Raw genomic sequence first — 24,872 nt, forward strand, 5'->3', positions numbered from 1 at the left:
ATATCAAAAGACATCTGAAATAAAACAGTCTGCCAAAGCGCATTGTACATTGTTTTGTTAACGGCATTTGTTCAAAGGGGAATAATTCATTAATCTATTTCTTAAACTTCATATGCTTTAATACAACAACTATGTTATATAAGAATAAGAATATGTTTGCAACAATTATTAGGGGGGGGGGGGGGGGTATTTAGCTTCAGCAGGAACGCTCAAGTCTAAATATTTGAGGCCAGGGATGTATAAAATACCCGACACAGTTTTGAGCTATATAAGACCTAAAGAGACGGGAAAATACCCAAATACTTATAAGGTCAACTTTGGTAAAATAATATTGGATATTTACTTTAGATTAAGGTCAAAGTTGCATATTTATTATTATTATATTGTTAATCTCAGTATAACTGTTAATGGCATTGTTATTAAAGTATTTTCATCATACGTGTTGGCGAAATAGCATGAACATTTTGTTTTACTTTTTAATATGTTTATATTCATTCATGTCATTTGAAACCAATCCCAAACTTAATAAAACAAAGTTAAAATTGAGAATGGAAATGGGGAATGTGCCAAAGAGACAACAATCCGACCATAGAGCAGACAGTAGCAGAAGGTCATCAACAGGTCTTCAATGCAACGAGAAGTTCCCGCACCCGGAGGCGTCCTTCATCTGGCCCCTAAACAAATATATACTAGTTCAGTGATAATGAACGCCATACTAAACTCCAAATTGTACACAAGAAACTAAAAGTTAAAATAATACAAGACTAACAAAGGCCAGAGGCTCCTGACTTGGGACAGGCGCAAAAACGCGGCGCGGTTAAACAATTGTATTTTACCTTGGCCAAATTTCTTCACTTTATCATGATGGCGATCACCACAGTTTTAGAATAATTTGAACATAAGACTCTATATTGATTTTACTTCAACTACCAATTTTTTTTGACACTAGAACTATAGATAAAATTGTTTGTAAAGTAATCTCACAAACAGGAAGTAAGTACTATTGATTTATTCCTTATCAGTAAAAAAATAAGGAAAGATATTTTATCTTTTTTGTGTTTCTGCTAAAACGGCGAGTAAGAAGATTATTTCAAATCGAAAAAATTGCAATATTTATTTACAGATTCCAGATCTTTTAAGCAGACACCATCACATACTTAGTATGAAACTTAGACTAAAACTGAATTGCTGAAAACAAGAGGCATAGGATACTACACGGTGATTTGGATAAATATATTTCTGTTTGAACTGATTCTATACTGGAATTATGTTAAAATATATAATTTGGATGTGTAAATTATATCAGTTTGTGCCTATATTTTGCATATCACTCTCTGTAGTATGTGCAAAAGAGTGCAGCATTGTAGTTTTAGAAGATTCAAACGAATTCATTAAGATAGCTGACTGCAGTAGACGAGGGTTAAGCCAAGTTCCACAGACGCTTCCCCGTGATATAACCGTTTTGAATCTTAGGAGAAATAACTTTCAGATTATCAGCAATTTCTCATTCAAAAGGTACAGATTTTTACAAAAAGTAACACTGTCTGAAAACAAACTTCAGAAAATTGAAGATCAGGCATTCTTTGGATTAAGCAGATTAAATAATTTGAATATGTCGGACAACACCTTGGATTTGTTAACTGTTTATACACCCGAAATGTTTTTACCGATTGAAAATTTGACCGTTTTAGACATACAACGGAATATACAAGAACACAACAACGATGTGTATCGGTACCCGGATGTAGCATTTGGTGTTTTTAAAAAAATTGTATATTTGGCATTAGATCTGGCTCCCATTCCAGAATTAGGCCAAGGTTTTCAAAACTTACAAAACCTGAAATCGTTAATATTCGATCGTTGCTTTTTGAAATTTTTGCGAGGAGATACTTTTGAGAATTTTACTTCAAATTTAGAAGAATTAAGACTGACTAGATGTCTGCATTATTTTTTACATGTTGATGATAACGCTCTTTCTCCTTTTCCGAAAATTGCCAAAATAAATTTTGAAGGATCATGCATGCATTTAAAACAGGCTCTAAGCATGCTATCGTCATATAGTGGCAAGACTTTGGACATAATCAATCTTAGAGGACTAAATTGTCCAAGGTTTAATAGTGATGAATATCCGTTTGTATTAACAGTCACAAAAGACATGATGAGATATTTGAAAACTGTTTGTGTAGAAACTTTAGATTTATCAGACAACGGGATAGTTGACTTTGAAGAAAACTCGCTATTGTCATTTGATCGACCAGAATGTATTAAACATTTATACTTTAAAGGAAATCGATTTGCATTTACTAAAGGGAGACAAATAGACGAGCTGAATACATTTTTTAACAAATCCATCGCATTGAAAACGTTCGACTATTCTTTTATTCCAGTGCGATATTGGCTGGAAGAAAATGCTGTTCATCATAACGAACAAAATTATCATTCTTCTAACAACATCATATATTTGCCACGTTCTTTAGAAAAATTGATTTTAAGTAATTTATTATGCAATGATATCCGAAGACATTTTATGAATCGTCGCGGCAGCAATTTGACCTACCTTGATGTGTCGTATAGTTATTCAAATAACGTTGTTATTTTTGAAAGCAATGCATCATTCACAACTGAAACTTTAGTCTTAGATGGACATTTTCATGCAGCACTGTATCAAATAGAGATAGTTAATTTCATTCATGTAAAAACTTTATTGTGGAGAAGTGCCAATTTGCTATATGCTATGTACCCTTTGGATAATATGTTTTATAAAAAATTCATAACTTGGTTCAGAAAATTGAAAAAACTGGAACATTTGGATATGTCTTCAAATTTACTCTGGATTTTGCCAGATGATTTATTTCTTGAATTGGATCGTCTATCTGAATTACGGTTGTCTAAAAATTTGTTCCAGTCCGTTCCTACTCAGATAATTTTTTGTAGTACTATTAAAACACTTGACCTTCGAAATAACTTACTTTCAACAGTGGACTATGCTACACGTGTTTGGGCGGATTTAATGAGCACAAATCATGGTTTTTCCCTTTATATTGAGGGCAATGCATTTGAATGTAAATGTGATAATTTGAATTTTATCAAGTGGATACAAGAAACCAAAGTAGATCTAGACAGCAGATCATATAAATGTACACTTTTAAACGGTACCGTAATTACTGTACTTGAAGCATATGAAACGATGCATGATTTATTTTCCAACTGTAGAAATTCAATATGGCTGACAGTTTCTTCAACATTGTTGGGAACCAGTATTATTGGTGTTGTTTTACTAATTATTTACAGTAAACGCTGGAACATTGCTGTATTTTTTTACCGCAAATTCCGGAAAATGGTTGAAAAAAAATATGGTAAAAGTTACACTTATGATGTTTTCGTTTCATATGGCGGGGACTGCATACCTTGGATTACACAATGTCTGATTCCAAAATTAGAAACTGAATGGAAACTAAAAATATGCTTAAAAGATCGCGATTTTTTACCCGGAGAGTCGTATTTTGATATAGAAGCAGAGAGCATAGAAAGTAGCAGACATGTTATATTTTTACTTACTCCAAAATTCAAAAACTCACATGAATGTCTATTCGAAATTGAAAGAGTGAAACATGAAAAAAGGATGAAAAACATAGAAAACATTATAGTCATATCAAAAGACATGACCTTAAAAGACGTTCCCGTTGAACTTGCTAATATTTGGAACTACGTAATTTTTATTCAGTGGCCAGCTGGTGATTGTGATGACCTTGACGTCACGTGGCAAAAACTAAAGAAGTGGATTAGCAGTGATTGACTTTAATTTAACACGATCGATTTAAGTACGCACAAAACTTGACCAAGAAATAGTTTGCCTTGTTTAATACGCTTATAATTATCCGATTTCAGCATGCACAAAGAGACACGGCAGGTTAAAGTTTTGTTTGACGTTCATGATTGTAAACTATATTTGTGTTGTTTTGGCGTAACAAATTTTACAAATGAAAACAAAACGTTATAAAGGAGAGACGAAAGATATAAAGGGTCTTTCGAACTAATAAGTCGAAAACAAACTGATAATGTCTCTGAAAACCCCACGAAAAACGACAAAAAGACAAGCAACAAACAATAAAACACAAAGTAAAAACTGATCAACACGAACCCAACCCAAAATCTGGGATGATCCGGAAGATCCTGCTCCACATATGGCACCCGTCCTGTTGCTCATATGTGACTATCCATGATATTTCCAGGCTTGTGGGGTACCTTGTCTAACATAGATTTTTTGAATATTTATATTGTACACACTGAAAGAAAACCTTCTGTCATATTAGTATGACCTATTAGTTATAACAAGAATGGATCAAGTCTTTGCCTATATCGGCATAATGAGACTATTCGATGACGACTTTTTATTATAGAAGGTATTATTATACCTCAGTATGTTTTTTCTATATAAAAAGTAATGAAATAATTGTGCTATTTCATTCCACAGACTATTTGCCAGTAAAATGTTTCAAAGACTATTACCCCGGTTAATAGTTTCATCAACATATTTCCCGTACTGTTTCATACTTATTTTTCATTGGACAGTAATTAATGACGTAAAAAACTTTTTCACATGAATTTTTGCGGTTGGAAACGTCAATATGATATCGTACTTTTTAAAAATCTGTTTGAGTCTGTTCTAGTTTAAAATTAATATATCACTTACCAGAAGCAATAAAAAAAAGGAATAAGAAAATCTTCTCGACGAATTTTTAAAAGATCTCGAGCAATAGTTGGTATCTTAGGAACAACAAACTTGCTATTAACCTCACACCAAGTCAATAGGTGTATACTTTATTTATTTATGATCATTGTGTTTATTAAAGTACATTATTCTTTGCTCGTATTTCGTATTTTGTATTACGTATCAAATTTTATTTCTAGTACACCTTTATATCTATATATTGTGTAACTAAAAAATAGTTTATAAATATTCTTATTATTGGTGAATATAAAATGATTATTGTTATATGTGTATGTATCATATAAGCTGTATTGCTTTTGGAATAAAGCATTATTATTTGAAATACAGAATTATTGTATTTAAATTGACGCTTAGTATTGCAAGCCGTTTTACTATTTGTTCTAACCTCAAGATATCTAATAAACTTTATAAGATATTTCATATACATGTTTATAAGATACCTTATAAAGTTTATAAGATATCTTATATATAGTTTATACGATATCTCATATTGTCTATAAGATATCTCATAAAAAAGATTATAAGATATCTTATAAATAGTAAGATTCTTTGTATATGTAAGAGAATGATAATCCCTGTCTTCATGAATAAGTACGAGCGATAGCGAGTACTTATTATGAAGACAGGGATCATCATTCTCTTACAAACTTAGAACATATAGACTCTATCATTGTTTAATTAAATATCCTTTAAATGGTCCGAATGAATATAGTTCTCAAATACGAATTACAACAAATGACCCCTCTTTATATACAACTCGTCTAAATATCAACCCAACAATTTTAGATCTGTATATTTGCTTTCGCAGATTTTTTTCTGCCCTCGCAGGGATTCGAACCCATGCTACTGAGATATCGTGACACCAAATCGCCTGCACTGTATCTGGTGCGCTAGACCACACGACCACCATGGCTTCACAAAAATAAAGTTTCGGTGGCCGGATGTTACCTCTCCTCGTCAGTTTTAATCTAGCGTCGTAATACAGTACATCATATATAAGTCATGGAGATGTTATTGTTACAGATCAGCTCAATTATCTATAGTAATGGATCCTACAAATTAATGAAAGATACAGTGAAAGAAAATAATTATATTTAACAGTACGTCTGAGTCAGTGACATCTCTACAACAGATTTATCCATCGGATCACCAGCAATGATGGTGATACATGGCTGTGAACATTATGTATATACAATTCGTCTAAACATCAACCAAACAATGTTAGATCTTTAAATTTGATTTCGCAATTTTTTTGTTCTTCCCTCGCTGGGATTCGAACCCATGCTACTGAGATATCGTGACACCAAATCGCCTGCACTGTACCCGGTGCGCTAGACCACACGACCACCTTGGCTTTACAAAAATAAAGCTTTCGGTGGCCGGGTGTTTCCTTTCCTCGTCAGTTTTAATCTAGCGTCGTTATACAGTACATGATATATAAGGCATTGAGAGATTATTGTTACAGATCAGCTATATTATCTATAGTAAAGTATCCTACAAATTAATGAAAGATACAGTCACAGAAAATAATTATATTTATAAGTACGTCTAAGTCAGTGACAACTCTATAACAGATTTATCCATCGGATCACCAGCAATGTTGGTAATACATGGATGTGTTCATTATGTATATACAACTCGTCTAAACATAAACCCAACACTGTTAGATCTGTAAATTTGCTTTCGCAAATTTTTGTTCTTCCCTCGCTGGGATTCGAACCCAACCTACTGAGAAATCGTGACACCAAATCGCCTGCACGGTTTCCTGTGCGCTAGACCACACGACCACCTTGGCTTCACAAAAATAAAGCTTTCGGTGGCCGGGTGTTACCTCTCCTCGTCAGTTTTGATCTAGTGTCGTAATACAGTACATCATATATAAGTCATGGAGATGTTATTGTTACAGATCAGCTCAATTATCCATAGTAAAGGATCCTAAAAATTAATGCAAGATACAGTCACAGAAAATAATTATGTTTATAAGCACGTCTCAGTCAGTGACAACTCTACAACATATTTATCCATCGGATCACCAGCAATGATGGTGATACATGGCTGTGTACTTTATGTATATACAACTCGTCTAAACATCAACCCAACAATGTTAGATCTGTAAATTTGCCTTCGCAATTTTTTTTATCTTCCCTCGCAGGGATTCGAACCCATGCTACTGAGATATTATGACACCAAATCGCCTGCACTATATCCGGTGCGCTAGACCACACGATCACCTTGGCTCAACAAAAATAAAGCTTTATATAAGGACCAACCAGCAAATTTACTATTTGTCGTGGTACACTTTTTTCCGTGAACTGCAGCTAAAAGTCTTTGGGGGGCACTTCCTACATACAAGGTGATATGACGTCTTGCTGGAAAATGTCACATTTTCTAGCTTGAAAATATGGGAAAAGGTGGGGAAAACTATCAGAAATATATGATAAGGTCGATAAAGTCCCAAATACTTGTATATGAAAAACCCTGTCATTTTTTAACACCCGAAAGTCTCGTCGTAAGTAAACATAATCTTAGCTTTTAATATTCCACTTTTCAAACACACCCAACGAAACCCAACCAATATGGGAAAATGTTATAATTTTACCTTCGCAATATATGAAAAGGTATACATTTCTAAGATCTATATAATATGAAAAGGGTGGGGTAACAGAGCCCCAGCAACACCCCCTATCAATTAAGTATTTAAGTGGCCCCACCAAGCCCAAAGTTAATCACTTTTTTACGACATTTTTTTACTTTTAGAGGGGCACTAGCTACGAGATATATAAAAAATCAAATGAATGATTTTTTTTGTTCAATCATTAATGAAAGTGAAATAATGAAATAATGATTTACTTTTATCAGCTAAAATGGTTCAATTTTGTCAAATTGAGCTAATAATCATTGATACTGAATTATTCACTTGCAAGTGAATAACTCGACCTCATTAAATCCGTATTCATGTGAACTCCAATTTAACTTCGTAGAAAGAGATAAAATAACGCATGCATTGTCCGTGTATGGGTATTTCAGGAAAAGAATGTCAACATTGAAAGTGAAACTAGGTTAATAATTTGATTAACTGATTCGATCCACACAAAATCATTCATAAAGATCAAAACGAAGATAAGCATATTTTTTTAATCTGCAATACAAAATTTAACAGACCTATAAAACTCCAATTCCACGAGTTGCTTAATCTATTTATATCTATGTTTATGTTTAAATCGCTTAAATATGGTCATAGAAGGTCAACTCGATAGTTAGTTAAATGGCGTCTTGGCTAAAATTCACATGAAATGAAGCTACATCTTATTGAGACCATGTCCTGTCAATGGTTTATTTTATACTTTTGATAGTTTGGAAAAAGGTTTTATATTGTTATAAATAAAATATGAGAATTTGAGTCAAATCGGTGAATATGAATTTGGCAGCTAGTGCCCCTTTAAGATAAATACTGTGTCTTGTCTTTACTGTTTACTTATCTTTGAAGCAACTGTGCATCGTAAATTCGTAATCGTATATTCACGTCAATCGTTTTAACCAACCCATTGTTCCTAGTATCAGTGGCAGATCTATTTCCATAAGGGGACCTACTGACTGTCCAAAGAGGGGGGCCGCTCCAGTAATTATGCTTCAGTTATTCCCTTTATAATCAACCAAATTTGTCCCACAAAAGGTTGGGCCCAGGCTTCCCGCACCTCCCCCAGATCCGCCTATAAGTATTTATAAACTAATGCTTTTATTGCTTTAACTCCTTTTAAGAAACTTGTACTGTTATGTAACTTCACTATTTTACAGTTCGTGACACATTTGTGTACATGAAGGCGTTGAAAATAATAAATCAATGCATTCAGTATACATTATGAAAATTATGTCTTTTTTGTAATAAACTGTAAAATACCAATTTGATCAAACATATCTTTAAAATATATCATTTACATGTTGCCGACTATACAGTGAGGGTTTGATGTTACCTCTCTCTATACTAACATCCACCATGACGATAGTATTGAAGCCTGTAGGGAAGTCTGGAAATCTCTCAACACCTTACTTCCACTAACTGAATATCTTATACTTTGGTATTGCAATGCAATTACTTTACATTTAATGGTGAACACTTTCTCCAAGTTAATCGAACAGCAATGGGTTCAAAGATGGCTCGCCTTATGGCAATATTTTTATGGGAAAACTAGTAAAGCGAATTCTAAATTCTTCTCTTTATCAACCTCTCTCTGGGTTCCGATTCATCGACGATATTGACGTGAAGTGGGATAATACTGAACAAGAACTAAATGTGTTCATTAAACATGCCAACGATGGTCATCCATCAATAAAATCCACTTACAAAATATTTGAATCTAAGGTCACATTTATTGACACTGCAACGCAAGTAAAGGATGGAACCATATTTACAGATCTGTATTGCAAGCCCGCAGACAAACATTAAGATCTTTCTCCGGCTTTGAGTTGTCATCAAAAGCATTGCACCAAGAGAATTCCATATAGCCAGGCCATACGACTTCCAAAGAGAAGGCACGCTCCAGTCTTGTATCAGTGTTTCCATATATGATTAACCAATTTCTTACCACAAAAGGGGGGACCTGCGCTCGTTAATCCGCCTCTGGTTAGGTAAACCGATTGAGTTTGAAGCTTTTTACCCTTAAAACCTTGTTTTATCAATACTTGCATAATTTGCAACATTTTCTAAAACTATTGTATCCTATTTAGGGTCATAGTCATCTCTTTTGACGTTCACTGAATTTTGATCGAAAACAACAATTTCTGTATAAAGAATATCTGTCAAGATAAACTTTGTGAATTTTGCTAGATTATGTAATTATATATAATATCAGCTTGATAACACAATACATTATATTCCTAGATTTAGATATTTCTGTTTTAAATTATAATATAATGCCCGGGTCCTCCACCCATATATTATAACATAATATTGAACGACATTGCAATCCATGTGAATGGTATATAATAGAGTGTTGGTATAATTTGCCGTTGTGTTGATTCCCGACAGACTCTCAACAGACGAACTACATCTAGGAGAGCTGGTTCTTTGTATTTACATGATGGGGGAAACTAGCTATGACAATGCATGGTGCATGGCATTGCTGCCGATATAGAGACAGGCCGGGATCGACTGACACATAGAATATAAAGAAGAGGGACGAAAGATACCAAAGGGACAGTCAAACTCATAAATCTAAAACAAACTGACAACGCCATGGCTAAAAATAAAAAAAGACAAACAGAAAAACAATAGTACACACGACACAACATAGAAAACTAAAGAATAAACAACACGAGCCCCACCAAAAACTAGGGGTGATCTCAGGTGCTCCGGAAGGGTAAGCAGATCCTGCTCCACATGTGGCACCCGTCGTGTTGCTTAAGTGATTACAAATCCGGTAAATAGTCTAATTCGGTAGGTCATATTCATGAAAGGGAAGGGGATTGTAGTTACGACGTAAGGAACATATCCGATATCATTTGTGAAACGGTTATTCCATAACGGTCAACCAACTCGTGATGGCGTCCGTAAAATTTACGAAGTGATGATTTCAACTTCACCATTTGGAACTCTTGGTTTAATAGCTTCCTTGTGAGCAGCAAACCTCTATCAAGAAAATCATGATAGGAAATACAAGCACGGGAATATCGTATCAATTGGGAGATATATACCCCGTATGCAGGTGCTGCTGGAATGTTGCTACTTAGAAATGGAAAGTTCACAATTGGAAAGCTGAAATCATCTCTTTTGTCGTAAAGTTTTGTTTTCAACCGACCCTCATTGTCAATTTCTAGATGTAAGTCAAGATATGAAGCCGACTTAACTGTATCTGTAGTATCCTTTATCTCTATTTTGATTGGATAGATGCGTTCCACATAGTCACCAAATTTTGAATTGTTTAGTGAAAGAACATCATCTATATAGCGGAAAGTAGAGTTAAAGGATATTGCTAACTTCTTATCTTTCTTCCTAAGAAGTTCCTGCATGAAGTCAGCCTCATAATAATAAAGAAACAAGTCGGCGAGTAGAGGGGCACAGTTTGTTCCCATTGGAATGCCGACAGTCTGTTGAAAAACACGTCCTTCGAACGTAACAAATGTGTTGTCAATCAAGAAATCAAGCATCTTGATAATATCAGTTTCAGAGAATTTTTTGTTTGAATCAGAGTGATTCTTTACAAAGAAGTGTACGTAATTAAACTACACAATGGATTTTTTTTTAATTTTACATGTAGATTCTGCTTGTAAAAAGAAATCGGAAAATAAAATAAAAAAAGGGGGTAACCGTTTTCGTTTTTGATATATGAGGTGTTGAAGTTAACAGCATCATACATCAAAATTACAAAGGATATATAGGGAAAATCGTGAAATTCGGCAGAAATTGTTACATTTCCAATATTTTCTATTATATTAGACAATCGATTTTTTTTTTAAATTTATGAGACGATTCTAAAATGTCTGAGGAATCGATTGGTGCAAAGAAAGTCCTTAGCAACCGTGCTACTTTTCAAGCTATACCCTGTTAAATTTGAATCTTGAGTGTAAAAAAAAACAAAAAACAACGACAACGTTATTGACGTCGCTGCAACAGTTACGACGCTTCATCTTTACTTGTTGTTTTGTTGGAGTTTGTGTTGCTCGGTCTTTAGTTCTTTGTTACGTTTTGTGTACTATTGTATTGTATTTTTCTATTATATTCGGGTGCGTGCAGAGATCGCCAAGCTAGAAAACGGTTGACATTTTCTTCATTATGAACTAGAACTATTTTCGACCTTGGTGCCTTATTTTTGTTAAAATCTTAACACTGCGACGTGTTTTCAAAATCTTTGTTCCCATAAAACTTCATTTCATTAAGGTCTTTTCTCAAAATATCAGCCATCTGTCTGGCACAGGATAACAAATCAATATTTAAGTAAATTTAAGTTGTGTGGTAATTCTTAGTACATTTGGGTAAATTAATCTTATCTTTGTGCCGCATAAGCATCTCTATATTTCAACACATCCCTGAGCCACGACATTATATATTTTATGCATTGCATGCGCACCGTTGTATAACTTTATACGTCTGAAGATGAATATTTGCGTTCAACATTTTTGTATGATTTCTATATATTTCTGGAAATCAATCTGAAATCTACAACAGTCCTTTTCCGAAAGTCGGGCTGGACCTTTACTTTTATGTGCCTTCGGGGTTTACACAAATTGTAATCCGAATAATTCAGTCGTATTATTCAGCTAATGTACGAATGCTACATTTCTCGTGTGGGAGAAAATCGGACATGGAAAGGGCTTAAATTATTCGAGTTACTCAAATTGAAACTCGGGAATATATTTCTAGCTGTTCGGAATTCGCGGAAACAAATGATTGTTTTTCGGCATTACGGTATTGAATCAATATGACATATACCATTTTTTTCTTTTAACAAATTCGAATACCAGTCAGTTTATAGGACTTTAGTTTGAAATAGGGGCGGTAATCCATTCATTTTATCCAATCAATTTGGGGCCGGGGGGGTCAACATTGATAGTCAAAAAGCCTTGAAATATTCGATAAATAACGTTGAATGTAAATTATATGAACTCCAAAGTCTCATATTATAAGTCTAGTAAACCACAGGCTTCTCAATTCTTGTATGATCATGAACTAGGTGAAAACCTATACCCCGTTCACACTATGCATTTTTAAACCGGGTTCGACCCGAATTAATTAATCCGGATTAAATTCCAATAGTGTGAACACGTTAAACTGGGGCGAACCCGGGTTAAAATTACCCCTCATCTGAGGTGGAGTTAATGTGGGGCGAACCCGGATTAGTTACCCCACATTCTAGTGTGAACGCAAAGTGGAGTTAATGTGGGGTTGTTGCCATAGCGTTACGTGACGTTTTCTGCCGTCTGTCATTGCCAATACAGAGTATAGACATGGATGCCGAACAAAATTCTTCAAAAAAGAGAGGTCTAACCTGGAGTGACCAGGAGACGAAGGCTTTACTTTCAACGTGGGGAGAAGGGAAAATTCAATCAGAATTGGACAATTCAACAAGAAACACCCATGTATTTTCTTCAATTATAAGAACAATGGGTGGCTTGGGGTATCTTCGTACGGCACCGGAATGTAGACAGAGAATTAAAACTCTTAAAAGAAATTACTTTAATGCAAAGAACAGCAACAAATTGAGTGGAAATGGCAGAACAACTTGTAGATATTATGACGAACTTGAGGACATTTTAGGAGGGCGCCCGGCAGTAACCCCACCGAAAGTTAAGGACTCTTCGGAAAACCACAGCTCTAGAAAAAACTCTTCTGTTGAATGCAGTGAGCCAGAAGATGAAGATGGAGATATGGACATTTTTCAACAGCCATCCACTAGCAGTTCTTCTGCATGTTCCGTGACAATGGTACCAGCAACCGTTAAACTGATTGCAGACGTAAGTATTATAAAGCAATGATAAGGTTGTACATGTAGTATATTCCACTGATATTTTATTCCCATTAATCTGCATGTAACACACCGAAAATTAATTAAGGAAGCGTACAGTATTCGTGCGTTTGTTCAGAACAAATATATAGCGAATAAATGAGTTTAGCTTAGTCAGTTTTTTTTATAAGAAATGCTCAGTATAATAGATCAGTATGATGGAAATTACACTATCCGCATCTAAGTCGAATTTGTTCCTTTCATCACCGATTTCATTCTTACTTTTACATGTTACATTTCCTCTACCTTTTTCTACATTTGTAAATTTGAGCGTCTATTCATCAGTAATAAGTTGTTTCTTGCCATCAAATACATCCTCATTCTTCTCAACCTAGCAAACCTATTTTTTCGCTTTAAATTTGTAATCTTCCGCCGATTTTTCCGTATCAGTGACAAAAGAAAGAAGAACCGTACATGCGTACCGTGGCGGTTTCCATTTCGTTTGTTGTCACAGACGCTGTTTACAAGATGTTGCGCATGCGTGTCTATATTGTTGAAGGGAAAAACCCAAAGTGGGGTAATTCTTTTTCAAGTGTGAACCGGTGTAATTAATTCGGATTAACTAACCTGGGTTCGACCCGGTTTAGATTTCATAGTGTGAACACGGTACTAGAGTTGACAGAGTGCGAGATCCTCATGGATAATTATCACTGTGCTTAAACGGCTGTGGGTAACTTAAGATGGCGGACTCTAAACTCGTTGATATTTAATTCATACAAAATGTACCTTTTGCGACGTTTTTCATGCAGAATGTAAATATTTATAGGATTATTGAATAAAGAAATGACTAACAATTACCATAAATTTGTTAATATAGAGTTCACTAAAGCGCAAGGTCAACTTTAAAAAAAATGCATAAGATGTCCGTAACTTTTTGATCGAAACTAAGCAGACTGTCCGTAACTTTATTTTTAGATGTGGGTAACTTTTGATTTAAAATTTTAAGAATTATAATTTCAACAATTATAGAAGACAATTAACATCATATTTGTAACCTTCGCGGCCGTTTATACTACTCATTCACCACCAAATGTGATTTTATTAACGCATCATACTTACACCACAGAAGTTTTATGTGGGGTTTGTGGTACTCCATCCTGGTTATGGTTTGAACTATTATTTACTGATGTGCGTCTTATCGACGTTTTTCGCTTGTCAGACCAAGGCTTTTCCATACTCTTTAATGTTTTGAGTTTAATTATATGTTTGCGGTTTACCTTCACCTCTGTTTCTTTCTATGTGTATTTTGATGAATACTCTTTGACGCGGCTCGGTATTTATAAGTTATAGTGTTATGATTTTTTGAATATATTTCCTAGTATGTTTTTTTTTCTCTCTTTGTATGTTATCAGGGGTTGTTAGACTATTAAATTACCCTGTTGTCCAACGTAGTTATTTATATTTTTATATACTATGTCGAATTGTTACACTATGTTGACTGCTCTTTTCCTTTTATTGTCACTGACTTTTACCTATTGTGTCTTTTAGTTTTATTCAGTTTAATGAGATTTAATGCAACTTGCATACAAATGAAATATGCAGCTGCTGTAAAACTAGGTTTATTCATTTATACAAAATGTCCTTTTTTAAGTTTTCCCATTTACTGTAAATCTTGGTTTTTGTGGGGATGAGAGAAAAATGTTTTTGGCTTTTTCAAAAAGACGGAAAAAGTTTGTGCACTTAAGTCTCGTATAGTCTATCCACTGCATGCCTGGGCAATTTGGGTTCCCCTCCAAAATCCAATATCCCGGATTCACGCTACCCTTGTCGTTGCTGGCAGAAAATCAGTAAGTGTATACATGCTACACGTATGTGTAAAAAATACTTGTGTAGTCTACTTGTTCAAAAATAAAAACGAACAATGATATGTTTCAACAGTTTATCATACTGCTATGATCGGAAACAACCCTCCGAACTTGGCGATTCGGATACCCCGACGTTATACAAAATGAGACCCGATTTTTGCGGATTTATCGTGATTTTTTTCATATTTTTCCCAATTTTGTCTTCCATCGATACAATGAATTATATCATACTAGACATCTACTTCGTTTTGTGAATATGTATTTGATGCAATCTCTATCATCAGTTTAAACAATACATCCGCGTATGTCGATTCTTTGAAAGTTACGGACATCTCTATTGGTATGATGAAAAAAGTTACGGACAAGTTGTTTTGAAGTTACGGACAGCCTAAGTGTTTTTTAAAATCGTGCTGTGATCGTTTATTTTGTCGAATTTAATCACCTTTCCAGTTTAGGGGTTTCCCTAAACGATTAATACAACTTTTAAATTCAGTTGTTTAATTGATGCATTCGTGGTATTGTTATTCTATAGAAGAAAAGTATCTAACTGACGCAAGGCGGCTCCATCTTGGGCTGTGGGTAACTTAAGTTACCCACAGCCGTTTAAGCACAGTGATTATCGAGATTGTTAAAACTCCCCTTGCAGTAAACTTGGGTTAAATTTTAAAAAAAAATCGAAATGTAATAGTCTGAACACATTTCACCTCTCATTCCACTAAATATCAAATTGCAGTTACAAGTATCACAAAACTTCCCTGACCTCTTTTCTTTAACCATAATAGAGGGAGGAGGAAAGGAGGGATCCTGATCCGGAAATCCTGGGCTTAAAAACACGAAATCCCAAGGTCCTGAATTTAAAAAAAAATTAAATCCCGACTACCCGAAATTCAGAAATAGAATTCCCGGATCCCGGAAGGGTCAATCCCGAAATGTCGAGCTTAAAAACACCCGATCCCGGAGTTTCGATAAAGGTCCTACCCCCCCCCCCCTCCCCCCCCCCCCCCCCCCCCCCCCATCCCGTAATTCTATATTCTATTCAATCAGAATCTTGAATTGAGACTTGATACTTCAAAATTACATTCTCTAATTTTGAATGATGCACACAGGCACAATAAAAGAAAACAGATTTCGCTATATATCTCTTCGAAATTGGAATTTGTGAAAGAAGAAATGACATGTTATATTTTATCTTACATGTGTACTTTCAATTTCAATATGGTTCTAAATTTAGACTTAGTTTTCCCATAAATTGCGGACGGAATAGAAGACACCTGTTTATTTTCTGCACATGTAGAAAAAGTTGAAAACTGGGAGTTGAATGACATAATTTTTACTTATTTTAGGATAAATGTTAGAGTGAGACAAGTTTTAAGTTACTGAATAATTTTTGGGGCCTAATTTGTTTATTTTTTGTTTGTTTTCTGTCTTTGTTCTTCCGACCTGTAAGTGTTGCACTAGTGGTCAAATTATTCTCTTGGTATCGTCTGATTTCTTATATGAATATAAATCATGTTCTTAAATTTTCAATTGCACAAAATCCGAACATTTCAACGTCTTTTTAATTAAACAATTAAATTCACATGTCTTTCATTAATTATTTGTAACCTATTATAAAACTTTACGTTGAGTACTGTGTTTTTCGTTCAAGACTACGGCTTTTTAAAACGATATTGTTGGGTCAATTCAGGTTTCATTTTAATTAATTTGATATCAATAGACGAAAAATTGTTACATGTTTATTTGTTTATAATTTACTTGTGAGGCGTTTTTTTTCTTTCTGTTGATATCATAAACACGAAATGCCTTCTCCTACGCGTCTAAAACAAAAAAAAAACAGTGTTTTTTAAGTCAGGCTGCACACAGAACAATGTACAGAATGCTGTGGATTCTAATTGGAGTTATTTAGATAATTTCTATGGGGTTAAAGACAGCACAGGAGTGCTTGTTGGGTTTATAATAGACCGCAGAAAGTAGTTTCTCTTTGGTGTGTCCTTTCTTGGAGTAAGGGAGATAACTTGCGTAACTAACGACGAACGTTTTTAATCCCGTATTCCGCTAGGGGCGTGCAATTACGTACACTTCGCCTTAATTTAATAAAGAAAACATCAAAACAATTACAATATGATTTCAAAGTACACATTTTGAAGTCAAAATAAATTGAAAACAATAATAAAATACTACGAACAATTCAAGTTATATATACCAAATAATAACAATATTGGTTACTGTTAAAATAAAACTCTGAATTAAAAGATTAATTACTTATAAACTTTAATTATTTCTTCCAAAATAAAATTAAAATGAAAATAATTTTAAATCTAAATTATTTTCAAAACCAAGAGACTCTCCTAGAATACCAAGAAACTCGCTATTAATATCATAGCGGCTTGATCAGTATACTTATTATAATTAATTTATGAATGTCCTAGTAACTCTTCACTAGAAGCTTTATAGCTTAACATAAATAAAGTTGCTGACGTAGGTTGAACGTTGTCCAAAGTAAGATGTTTTATTTAACTTTGCTAGACATATAACCGGAGGTCAATTTGGCCACAGCTGAATTTCAACAGCTTATTAGAGTACTTATTTGACAGAACAGTTAAACAATAATTTTATATAAAATATTTTACACAGTAGAACTTACATTCATTAAATAATAAAGTATATGAAATAAAATAAACTGCATTTTTCTATATCAATATTTACACGAGAAACTCAACACTAAAATTTACGACAAAAGGAACGATTTTTCGTTCCCTGTTGTCAATTTTCCATTTTTAGATGGTGATGTTCCTTTGGCACCATCTTACGGTGTTTATATTGCACAACTCATTCGCTATGCCTGTGTCTGTTTTGACGTCGCTTTTTATTTTAACGAACGCAATCTATGTATTACTGGTAAATTTTAAAGCCAGATATTTTGTTACCACAAATTACTTAAAACCTGTACTAAATTCTTCCATAGATATAAAGATTTGGTTTTGAAGTTTTGTTGTATCTGTAGAAAACTTATTTAAACGGGAAAGCCCATCTAAATTTTATGGAGACGTTTTTTACCGTGCCTGGGAATATGGAAACGATCCTGGTAAAATACTCGATCCTTCAAATAAATATATTCTAAAAGGTTACCAATCCAATACAGTAATCAGATCACTGAATAGTGATTTTATTGGTAAAGATATTGATTTTGTTATCAGTAAATTAAAAGCAACATATTCATAGATCTACAATCTGTTGATACCTGTATCTTTACATTGCAGAAAGTCATGTTTTTCTCTGACTGTTTATGAAGTCTTTATATTGAATCCATTGGATGTTGGATGTTGAATACATACCGACTGAGTCTTAGATGCATTTTTTTTTATTTGGTGTTAGTGGCTTTGGACTAGCTGTCAGTAGCTGCGAGTACTCGTATATCTGTACTTAGTGTCTTTTTGTTGTTGGGATATACCAGTACCCGACCTCGTCCACTCTGTGTTTTTGTTAGATGTACTTCTATTTCTGATGAGCCTTTTTCAACTGATTTTTATAGTTCGTTCTTATGTTGTACTGTTACACCACTGTACAAGGTTAGGAGAGAGTTGGGATAATGTTTAACCTTGCCACATTCTGTATGTACGTGCCTGTCCCAAGTCAGTAGCCTGAAATTCAGTGGTTTTCGTTTGTTGATGTATTACATATTTGTTTTTCGTTCATTTTTTGTACATAAATTAGGCCGGTGCATGGTTTTCTCGTTTGCATTGCTTTACATTTGCCATTTCGGGGCCTTTTATAGCTGAATATTCAGTATGGGCTTTGCTTATTGTTAAAGGCCGTGGTGACCTATACATGTTGTTGTTAATTTCTGTGTCATTTTGTCTCTTGTGGAGAGTTGTTCCTTTGTTAACCATACCACATCTTCTTTTTTATACATATACAGGTCAAGGCGACAGATATATATCGTTTGCTTTAGCAAATTTATATTCCGAAAATTATTAACTGTTCGTACATACATGCATATAAACTATTAAATAGATCCCTTTACAAAACAACCTCGCTTTCTTTTCGACATTTTTTTTAGTGAGATCCTATATATTTTTTTTATTTTTTGTAATCAATGAAGAAGTTTTTTTTTTTTTCGTAAACAGATTCGTGAGTAACTGAGTTTTTGTAAAATTGATATCTCTTTTAAATGAGGGGGTGGCGAGAGGGGGTCCATTAAATATGATTTTGCTCAAAACAGATATTATAAACAGTAAGTTGAAAACATATTGATAACCGATTTCAGCAATTCAAATGATTCTGAAGGAGAAAACAGAAAACAATGAATTCAAAAAAAATTTTAAAAAAAGGGTCAGGTTTTTTTCGTCAATTTTAGGAAAACAGATATCAGTAAGTAATTATAATCAATAATCAATAATGAGTACAGTTAACTGTTATGGAGGGGGTATGTTTTCAAATATTTTTTAAACATCCTAAAAATTAACATCTAAACAGAGAGAATTTTCCCTTCCCCACTCCCTCCCCCAGTATATAAATGACGATGTACTTTTTATGCAAAATAAGAAAACACGACAAAATCGTATGGTACATGTATGACATGTATTATCATATAACGGTTACCCTTTTTAGCCTGTTTAAAAATATTTTAAAAACGTAACAGTTAACTGTAATAAATCATCTATTATTCTATTATCACATTAACGTAAATTCCTCCTTCTGGTCTACGATAGGGCTTATTAAGTTTAATGAATTATTTATTGGTTGTGTGTCTGAATATTCATACATGGGTTGTCGTGACATTGTGTAATGTCATATCTCACTGATAAAATAAAACGTGTCAGCAAGACTAAGTGTTATCCTTAAGTAGATGTGTGTATTTCCCCCGCTTTGTACACATAATAAATTGTAAAAAATCACAATGATTTCGTCGTAATATTCCAAAAATAACATATATCGATATCCGGGATTATTGAATATTAATCAAACTGTTCCTTATAATTGTATACTTCATAACTGCCTGTCTAAAATTGGACTTTTACCATTGATGAACATTGAAAGTAAATAATCAAGGAAATTCAATGATCGAGATAACAATCCAGGGTTGCTCGGAAGATAGCGAGTTATACGTTTGGACTAGCAGATTTGTCTTTTTACAACACGGGCTGGAATAGTAAGACGCTTTTTATTTTAGTAACCATAGTATGATTCTAGTAGTTGTTATAGTGTGTAAATAATAATACTTATAGCATAAATTGTATATTTTTGATTCAAGCTGATCAACGGTATAAAAATTGTTACTGGGAAATGTATAAGGTGTAAAATAATGTAAAATGATTTTATCTCTTTCCTTATTTTTAATAAATTTATATACATGAACAGGAAAAGCTTATATAATAATTATTTATGGTGTGCATGTGTTATTAATCCATTCATGAAAAGACAAAAGTCATTTTTTTTTAAATAGATAAGATTATTAACACGATTAATAAAGCCATACTGACCATGTATCGTTCCCAAATAGCATTAGAGATCATTAGTTTTATAATTATTTTGAATAGGTCTATCTAAGTTGTGTGCACTGTAAGATTCAGGATAAAAGAAATGTTGTGTGATGAGCGTAATGAAAATGAGTATAAACATGATAAATCAATCGATCATCAAATATTTTTACCCACGTGTGTAGTTGGTGTGTGCAGCTGATATCAGAGATGTATAAACCCGTTACATCGATGCTGATACGAATCGATTAAGATGTGTATGATAATACTATAAATTAATGATAAGAAAGGATTAGACGGTGCATACATACACTGTTTGAGGTTAATCAGTACAGGAGGATAAAATCGCAAGTAAAACGGATTATATGTACATTCAATTATTGAATCCAGTTCCCAAAAAAATGGGGGGGGGGGGTTACTTCAATTTTCTTTTGTTACCTAGGGTGCCAGTTAAGCCTGGAAAAAACGTACATATTTTTAAATAACATTCAGTACCTATATATATAGTTATAAAAAAATCTTAAGAATTACCTATACTTATATAAAAGCACTCCTCCCCAACTACCTTATGCCTGGAAGAAGAACGATATCGATACTAAGTACGTATGTTTGGTCATTGATCATCGATCTTATGGTTTAGTGTTTCGCGATTAAAACCAGACTTGTCGCATCTGATAAATTAATGAATAGAATAATGTATTGTACATGTTGTATGCTAAACATTGAAACAGTACACACAATTCTTCGAATACTTATTTCAAAACTCATGACCACGACGGGTTGAAAATACATATTCTGACCCCAAAAATGAAGGATAATTGTGCACTCCTCCAGAATCCCTATAATTGTCCTATTGTAATCATTAGATTTGCTGGAAATTTGTGTGTATTACACTTTTATAAATCAAAGTTCAGGGGTATACAAAAAGAGCCAGAATTTTCTTATACTTTGCCAAAATGAAGATTTTACTGTGCTTTTTTCAAAAAAAAGTCCACCGCGCTATTTTTCAAGGTACGAGTCGTTCAAAATTGCCAAAATTTGCTTCGGTCGTTCATGAAAAATTACATTTTCGTGGATAAAAAGAAATCTATTAGACAGAATTTTGAAATAGAATATGAGAAGATAGGTTTTATCATATATTTTAAGAAAATGAAAAGAAAAATGGTGTCACCGAACTTGTTTTCTTGCTACGAGTAAACAATTAAAATTTCCCTATAGGGATAACGGTACTATTTATTCTGCCATAGGCGACAATACTAACATTTTCTAAATTTACCACTTTTTATAATAAAAACCTGGATAAACAGTTATGTGTGGTGTTAGTACTTTATTATTCTCTAATTTTTGTGCTATTTTCACATTTCCTGACCGGTGTGTGAAAAATATTTCTCCTCACTAGTGAAAAATCTGTTCTCGGCAAATAATTAGTCGAAATTTGATTATGACGTCTAAATGTTTTGTTTTCTTCTGAATTTTCCTATTTTTTTAATCCGTTTGAAAAAGAAGGATAAATCATTAGAGAAACAGATTCCTACACTATAACTCGTGTATTACGATATTTCTCCACTCTCGACAGTTAAACTTTTAGTTTTTTAAAGAGCTCGGCAAGCCTCGGGCTTTAAATAATAAAATTTAACTGCATCTCGAGTGGAGAAATATCTTAATACACTTGTTGCAGTGTATGAATCAGTATATTTCTACTTTAAAAATTGAAGCCAAATAGTATCATGAACAATTTCCAACGGAAATTTTGAACCAAATTTATGAAATTTTGAAAGTCTTTTCAAATAATTCTCTGGAAAATATTTCAATAGGTTTCAAAATTTGTATTGTAAATAAACACACTGCAGTTATTCATAGATAGATAAAAAAAATATATATATATTATACCCTTACATCCAATCACAGCGCTCCTAATTTGACTTCCTTCACCTGCCTTGGGTACACAAAAGGCCAACCTAAAGCTGGGAAAATGTAATAGTACCGTTTTCCATATAGTATATGTCCATGCAGTATAACTATAATTGTCCGGTCACTTTTTCGCGGGGATCGTTTTTCTCGTGCTTGAGACTCAATGCCCAGACTTGGATATTTAACCTCGTCAGGGCAGTATTTCTCTAGGGCCTGTTTTTTAATTCTGAACCATGAACCTGGTTTTAAACACTGTTATGGTAAGCAGTTTTTTTGACGGGTCATTTTTAACCATGTGGTTAAATGGTTAAAGAACATTTCAACCAGATGCGTGTTTTATTTTCTTTAACCATTAACCTGGTTGAAGTTTGGTTATTGGTTCAATGTTTTATTATTTTTTGTTCTTAACCAATTGGTTATTTGGTTAATGAAACCTTTAACCATACTTCCAAGGACGGTTTAGATATTTTCAAGATGGTGGCCTACCGGCGATGTTTTTTTTTCTCTGTCATGGTATTTGATATAAAAGTAAGAGCTCTAATATACATAAAGGAGAAAAAACCTTCTGGCTCTCATGTTTGAAAATTGAAGCTTAAGTCTATATGTTCATCTATCATGTCTATATCTGGTATGGCCGGTGTATTTATTTATGAAATATCACCGGCTTACTTCAGGATGGGACTATTATACTGTTAGTATAATCTGAGACTACTATAACACAGTGTTATAGTAGTCTCATGTATAATAGTCCCAGCTTCATGAAGATCTTGAATATTGTCCAAAGTTGGATAAGAATGCCTCAAAGAATAGATTTTTTTGTGTTATATGAAATGCAGTTTTTACCGCCATTTCTAAATACTTGACACTTCAGAACCTTTTTTAACCGATTTCACCGTGACTATATGCAATAAGTCACCTATACCTGTCACTATGTACATGATGTATATAAGATGTGGTATGAGTGCCAATGAGACAAGTCTCCATCCAAGTCACAATTTATAAAAGTAGACAATTATAGGTCAAGGTACTGTCCTTAACACGGAGCCTTGGCTCACACCGAACAGCAAGCTATAAATTTAAGGGCCCCCAAAATTAATAGTTTAAAACCATTCAAACTGGAAAACCAACTGTCTAATCTATATTATTGGTTCAAAACAAAGGCTTTGTTCAACTGGAAACAGTTTAGATATCAATATTTCAAATGAACAAATAGAAAGTGTAGATTGTGAAAAACTTCTTGGTTTATATATTGACAAAAACCTAAATTGGAATCAGCAGATAGATAAAATGTCATGTACTATATCAAACAGAATCAATTTATTACAAAAGATAAGAAAATATTTACCTATGCATATACGTATTATCTATTTTAATGCTTGTATTCTGCCATTATTTGATTATTGTTGCAATATATGGGGAAGCTGTTGTGAAAGTGGAATAAATAAACTTAATAAGTTATTAAAGAAATCTGCTAGGGTTATAGTAGAAGCTGACATAATGACATCATCCAGTTTATTGTTTAATAGTTTACACTGGTTAAATATGGAAAAACGCATTCAATACCAAAAGGCAATACTTGTATTTAAATCATTAAATGGTATGGTTCCTAACTATTTACAAGAAAATTTTCATTTTACTGATAATCAAAATTATAACTTACGTTCAGCTGATGAAAAACTATTAAATCTTCCAAAACCAAAAACAAATTTTTAAAGAAAACATTTACATATTCAGGTTCTCAAATATGGAACAGTTTACCAAATGAAATAAAAATGAGTAATACACTTGTATCTTTTAAAACAAAATGTTACAAATTTTTCATCAATTGTGCAAATTAATATGCTTTTTCATTATTATTTAAATACAATTGTATATTGTGTATAATATAACTTTATAATACTCTATGTACTTATAAATATGTTATTATTATTTTGAGGACTCTCAGGAAGATTAGTTTTAACTAATGGGATCATCATCTTGAAATAAAGATTATTTATTTATTTATTTATTTATTTATTTATTTATTTATTTATTTATTTATTTATTTATTTATTTATTTATTTATTTATTTATTTATTTATTTATTTATTTATTTATTTATTTATTTATGAACGACATCAACAAAGTTAACTATTGAAGATCAGATTCGAGGCTGACTTAGGGTCTTACTTAGGACAGCTGCAACAATTATACACTTAACGATTGCCTTATTTTTTTTATTATGAAAAAAAATCACATCAACTGATCACAAATTCATATAAAAAATAGAAAATTGTACTGTTCAATACCCTAATGACAAACTTGACATAGCATGTACCCAAGTCTTTAAAACAGAAGACTTTCGGAACAAGAAAATTGCACCTTTTCTATACCTATAGGCAAATCACACTTTTTGCCAAAATTCTCAAATAAAGAATTTTATTATATATTTTAACATATAATATCA

The 24,872-nt window shown here is 33.1% G+C and overlaps 3 protein-coding genes across 4 annotated transcripts in view; all 3 read left to right on the plus strand.

The window, feature by feature from the left end:
- The first annotated feature begins 1,089 nt into the window (after nt 1–1,089).
- Nucleotides 1,090–3,803, plus strand: LOC139519654 (toll-like receptor 4). Its single transcript, XM_071311855.1, has one exon. The coding sequence runs from the start codon at nt 1,268–1,270 to the stop codon at nt 3,794–3,796; it is 2,529 nt and encodes an 842-aa protein (XP_071167956.1). The 5' UTR covers nt 1,090–1,267; the 3' UTR covers nt 3,797–3,803.
- Nucleotides 3,804–4,058: 255 nt separating this feature from the next.
- On the plus strand, nt 4,059–13,495 carry LOC139521368 (zinc finger and SCAN domain-containing protein 29-like). Its single transcript, XM_071314847.1, has 2 exons — nt 4,059–4,119; nt 12,603–13,495. Exons 1-2 carry the CDS (start codon nt 4,059–4,061, stop codon nt 13,199–13,201), a joined length of 660 nt encoding a protein of 219 aa, XP_071170948.1. The 3' UTR covers nt 13,202–13,495.
- A 6,281-nt stretch (nt 13,496–19,776) lies between these two features.
- The window catches only part of LOC139519656 (methyltransferase-like protein 27), a 32,858-nt gene continuing 27,762 nt past the window's right edge, over nt 19,777–24,872 (plus strand). The window contains exon 1 of one of the 2 annotated variants that reach the window (XM_071311862.1): nt 19,777–20,187. The gene's annotated coding sequence lies outside the window, so the exon portion shown is untranslated. Of the gene's footprint in view, nt 20,188–20,704; nt 20,867–24,872 lie in introns of those variants that run through there. The other variant, XM_071311863.1, reaches the window with a different exon arrangement.

Source organism: Mytilus edulis, chromosome 4, assembly GCF_963676685.1.
Source record: "Mytilus edulis chromosome 4, xbMytEdul2.2, whole genome shotgun sequence".
Taxonomy (NCBI): Eukaryota; Metazoa; Mollusca; class Bivalvia; order Mytilida; family Mytilidae; genus Mytilus; species Mytilus edulis.